The 5,841-nt window shown below is 39.9% G+C and overlaps 1 protein-coding gene across 1 annotated transcript; it reads right to left on the reverse strand.

The window, feature by feature from the left end:
- Positions 1–2,784: 2,784 nt before the first annotated feature.
- On the reverse strand, positions 2,785–5,391 carry LOC102875532 (14-3-3 protein zeta-like). Its single transcript, XM_006888148.1, is given in 5 exon segments — positions 2,785–2,972; positions 2,975–3,191; positions 3,194–3,404; positions 3,406–3,522; positions 5,360–5,391. Coding segments are annotated over 5 exon segments (765 nt in total).
- Positions 5,392–5,841: the final 450 nt, after the last annotated feature.

The raw sequence follows: 5,841 nt of genomic DNA on the forward strand, positions 1-5,841 counted from the left end.
TCTCCCAGCAAACACTTGCAGAGGACTCCTCCAGGCAGGTATTCAGAAAATGCCAGCTGCCCAGGTGCCTGCAGAGGGCTGCTGCCCCCTGGGGACATCATATCCAGCTGTGGAATTAGCGGGAGGGCAATCATCTGGGTGACTGAACCCTGATGACTCATATGTAGAGAGCTTTGGGGTAAGTGTGCTTCAAGGAAGCCTGCCAGGAGGAGGCAGCATTTGAGCTTTGCTGTCTTAGAGGATGAGTGAGAAGTGGCCAAGGGGAGACAAAAGGGTGGGAGTGGAGGCTATATAGATGCATATGAGGTTGCACAGCAGGCTTCTCACAGTGGGGACAGGAATCCCCAAGAGACCGGAGCCCAATCATAGGGTCCCTGAGGTCCTAGCTGCTGTTGTGGTAACACTAGGACAAGATACATCTTGTCAATCTCTGCCTCTCTACCCCCATGCCTCACCTCAGTGTGCCGAGTAATGAAAAAAAGTTAGACATCCACTGTGACACTTCCTATTGGACCAGTTGTAAGAATCTTTGTTTTCTTGATATTGAGATGCAAGCCACACCGAAGGCTGCATTCCTTGATCTTCTGCAACAAGTGCTTCAAGTGCTGATCTGTTTCTCTATGTTGATGTTATTGTTGTTAAGTGCTGTCGAGTTGCAGGCGACTCATAGCAACCCTATGAAGGAGAGGTTGTGTCATCTGCATAATGCATGTTACTGAAAAGTCTTCCTCCAATCCTGATGCCAAATTCCTCTTCATAGAGTCAAGCTTCTTAGATAATTTGCTCAGCATATAGATTAAGCAGGTATGGAGAGAAAACAATCTTGATGCCACTCCCTTCCCAATTCCAAACCATGCAGTGCTCCCCTGCTGTGTTCACACAACAACCTCCTAATCCAGGTATAGGTTCCGAATGAGCACAATCAAGTGCTTTGGGATTTCCATTCTTCTCAATGTCAGCCACAACTTGTCATGATCCACACAGTCAAATGTCTTTGCATAGTCAATAAAGTACAAATAGACATTCTTCTGGTATTCCTTACTTTCGGCCAAGATCCATCTGATAGCAGCAGTGACATCCCCGGTGTCACAGCCTCTTCTAAATTCTGCTTAAACTTTAAAAGAAAACAAGTCAAACTGAAAGAGCTGAACAGATGATTTCAAAGGGCAGCTCGGGAGGAGGATAAAGCAGAGTATTATAATGGAATGTACAGAAAGCTGGAATTGGAAAATAAAAAAGGAAGAACTCACTCTGCATTTCTCAAGCTGAAATTACTAAAAAACAAATTTAAGCCTCATGTCACAATATTGAAAGATCCAGAAAGCATCAAAAGAAGATGGAGGGAATACACAGAGCCACTGTACCAGAAAGAATTGATTGACACTGAAAAATTCCAGGAAGTACCGTAAGAACAGGAACAGGTAATGAAGGAGGAAGTGGAAGCTGCACTGAAGGCACTGGCAAAAAATAAGGCCCCAGGAATCTATGGGATACCAATTGACTTGTTTCAATTAATGGATGCAGCCTTGGATACACTCACCATTCTATGCCAGGAAATTTGGAGGATGATTGGCCAACAGATTGGAAGAGGTCCATAATCCCGTTTCCAAGAAAGGTGATCTAACTGAATATGGAAATTATTGAACAATATCATTGATATCATATGCAAGCAAAATACTGCTAAAGATCATTCAAAAGTGGCTGTTAATAGTAGCAGGATAAAACAGAATTAACATTTTAAAGTACTTCTTTTTTTTCCATTGAATTTTATTAATTTTAATGAACATTTACAGAGATTTTGGGTTTTCATTCATTCATTGTTGCCCTATTTTCTCTACCCTCCTCCCCAGTTCGTTCTTCTTTTTTTTCCCCCCTTGAAAGTCTGTTTTAATTGTCCAATTGCCACAGTGCTTGTCAAAGCCAGTTCTGATTAATCTCCTTTGTCAGTGTGTCCTTTGCCATGCCCTATCACTCCTCCCTGAGAGAGACTTCACCCTGATTCATAAGGAAAAGGGGACGGCGTATTCTCTTAGTTACTTCCTGCTGAAAAGGGACGCTGTAGGTTTCAGGGTGAAGATCTTCTCTCACTACTCTAAAGGGCCCCTTTGGCAATAGGAAACACATAGACTATTATGGAGATTGATTTTGGAATTTAGATGCACTGTTATCAATTGTGCTTAGCCATGCATGTTCATATCTTTGAAGATGTATCATGGAAGTGTTGCAGCCTAGAAGACACAAATTTAACTAACAAGTTAAAAGTACATGAGTCAAAAATTAAAAAGCAATAATATTCCAGGTAGAGACTCTAATAGTGGCACAAATCAAGTTACAGAGGGAAGGTAGTTCTTACAATAAAAGGCCTATTGATTAGCACTTTGTCTATTATAGTATAAAGGTTAGGAACCACAAGATGTAGAGGCTCAACTATGTCATTTATTGTTCTTAAGTCCTGGAGCAAATTCCATCTACCACTGGGTTGTTTTATAACTTAAAGTACTTGTTAATGTAAGCTCAATTTACTTAACCTATGACTTGCATTTGTTGTCTCCGTGAGAATTTACTTTTTCTTTCTCTGTTCCTTATCCTCGCAGTTTTGAAGTTTGTCATCTAATTATTCCCTAATAGTAAACATAAAAACCACATAGGAAATAAAGAAATTGAAATAGAAGTAACATAAATCTATAATAAATTATAAGCAAAAGCTATGTGGAGGACAGCAGAGATGACAAATGGGTTACTGTGTAAGTTTCAGAATATGACAGATGAAAGTTGGAAAGTTGGTTAATTTTCCCCTCCTTCAGCTTTGTCTCTTTGGGTATCTGATGTTCACAATGTCAAGTTGTGTCTCAGTACCAACAGCATTCTTTGTGTGCTATTTTTGAATGACTTCTTCTTGCTTAATGTATCATGTTCAGCAATGACATCATCAAAAGCTGTCTTTATGAAAGAGTAGGCTTTCTCTGGGAAATAAGAATCTCATAATACAACACCAAGAAGTTAAGGGTCAGACCTAATCTGATAGGATGTGCTGGTTGCATTTCCCTTTTGCTGATTTCAGAAGCTTCTTGGTATGTTTGTTGTGACTGTTCCACAATCCCTTTCTTGTCATCACCCACAGCAGCCTCAGCCCAATAGCAGTAGTAGTTGCCTTTTATTTTCAAGTAGAAGACTTTGCTCTCTCTGCCTGTGAAGTATTGAGGATCAAGAATTTTCCCAGAAGAGACAGTAGTACATCATTGCAGATATCTCTTTGCTCTGACTCAGTTTCTTCTCTCTATTCTTGAGCCATTTTCTGTGTTGGTTTTTCTCCCCTCTCAACATCTTCCCTCTTTTGCTCAATACTTGAGATGACCCTCCAAGATTACCTATGGGCTCCTACAACATTTGTATATACAACTGAGAAGATTCTTCTCTTCTTTGGATAATTCTATTCCTTGCTCAGTTTCAGACTTCCTGCAGGCTGCCATACCATCATATCATGCAGCCTGTTCGGCCAGCTTGGTGTTTTGCAAGAGCTCACTTTTATATAAGATTGGGTGATCTGTGTCCAGAGTTCCTAATCTTTTTTATATCTAACATCCTTCCCCCCTCCTTGTACTTTAGACTGAATGTTTTCTGTTGTTAATTTCTCTTTCAATTAACTTCTCTTTTTTTGCTGCTAAAGTTACTTGTTGCATTCTTAATTTTAGTTCTTAGATTTTTCAGTTTTAGATATCCATTCATCTTTTTTATGGATTCTAATTCTCTGAAGAATTTGTTTTCTGCATGTCTTTCATGAACTAATGAGTCAGTTATTTGAAAGTTCCTGTTGATAATTCCACACTCAAGATTTTTTTTGTGTGTGTGAGGTTGCTTCTGTTGTATTGTTTTAACTCTTCATTTCTGGTCATTTGGTTAATTCTATTGCCTAGCCCAGTAATTTTTTATTGAATGCTGGGAGTTAAATATGACAGCAGGGAGCTCTGGTGGCTTAGTGGTAAGGGATTGTGCTACAAATGCAAAGGTAGGATGGATTCTGCTGGTTTGAATCCACCAGCTGCTCCATGGGAAGGGGATGGGTGGTCTCCTCGTGTGCGATTAATTGCCTTTGAAAACCTGCTGGAGGGTCAGCTATGGGTCGGTTCTGACTCCATGGTACACAGCAACAACAACAACAACCAGAAACTATCTTGTCTGGAAGTAGATGTCTCTTGTTGTAGGATGGCTTTAAATAAATGAATTTTGATAGAAAACAAAACAAATCTGGTTTAACAATATGTTCCATATTAATTTTGAACTTTTCCTGTATCAAACATGGTGTCAGACATTTTTCTAAGAAGCCTTGGTAATTAATCTTCCGAGATTCACAGCTGGGCATTAAGGATTTTTCTTGTTGTTGGTTTTCAGAATAAAACTAGGAAATAAATACATAGATACACATTTCTTTCTCATAATAGACTATCTCATGAGTTAATGAGAAAGGTTGTATCCTTTTTCCATACTTATTCAATCTTTATGCTGAACAAGTAATTTAAGAAGCTGAATTCTCTGAAGAAGAATGTGACATCAGGATTAGAGGAAGACTCATCAACAACCTTAGTTATACAGATGACACCAACTTCCTTTCTGATTTGTTGTTTGCTACGTTTTGTCAAGTCACCTGGAACTCATAGAGACCCTGTGTACAACGGCTCTGAAACCACAGGATAAGTCCTGTGCCAACCTTATTGTCTCTGACACATCTACCCACATTAACCCAATCACTGAATCAATCCATCTCATTGAGGGTCTTCCTCTCTTGGACTGTCCTTCCACCCTCCCAAGCATGACATCCCTTTCCAAGGCCTGGCCAAAGTATGTCAGACAAGGCTTCTGAATCCTTACCTCCAAGAAGCAGCCTCATTTCACCTCTCTCGGATGAATCTGTATGTTCTCCTAGCAGTTCATGGTATATTCAATACTCTTCTCCAGCACCATAGCTCAAAGGCATCAATTTTCTTTGTATCATTCCTAGTCATTGTTCAGCTTTCTGACACATAGCAAGTAATTGTGAAGACTGTGGCCTAGATCAGGTGCACCTTAATTTCCAGACTAACATTGTTGTTCTTCAGAACTCTGGAGAGATCTCAGTGAACTTTCCCAATGCAATTTGTCTTTTGATTTCCTGGCTGCTAGTACCTAGAGTGTTGATTATGGAGCCAAGCAAATAGAAACTGTTAACAATCATCGCCTATGATGCTGCCAGTCGGCCCGGTGGTGAATCTTTATATTCTTGAGGTTGAGCTTCAATATAAATTTAAAGTTGCAGTCCTTGACCTTCTGCAACAAGCACTTCAGGTCTTCAGTTTCAGCAAACAGGGTTGTGTCATTTGCATACCACAGATTTTTGATCAGTGTTCCTTCAATCATGATGCCCCTTTCCTCCTCATAGGGCCCACCTCCCAGATAACCTGTTTTGCATATAGATTGAAAAGGTATGGAGACAGAAAAAATCCATGGCAGACACCCTTCCCAGTTTTGAACCATGCAGTGTTTCCTTGCTCTGTTCTGATGACTGCCTCTGGATTTAAGTATCAGTTTCACATAAGCACAATCAATGTTCTGGGATTCCCATTCTTCTCAGAGTCAGCCACAGTTTGTTGTGATCCACATAGTCAAAAGCTTTTGCATAGTTAATGAAACACAAATAGACATTCTTCTGGTACTCTCTGCTTTCTGCCAAGATCCATTTAATATTAGCTATAATATTCCTCAAATCAAAGCCTCAAATCTGTTCCTGAGATGGTTCTGAAATTCAGGTGGGATAGACTCACGGTCATATTTTGGTTGCCTCGGATTTGGTTTAATTTTCCTCAGCTT

This window comes from Elephantulus edwardii, unplaced genomic scaffold (genome assembly GCF_000299155.1).
Source record: "Elephantulus edwardii isolate Elephantulus edwardi_28Jun2011 unplaced genomic scaffold, EleEdw1.0 scaffold00064, whole genome shotgun sequence".
NCBI lineage: Eukaryota > Metazoa > Chordata > Mammalia > Macroscelidea > Macroscelididae > Elephantulus > Elephantulus edwardii.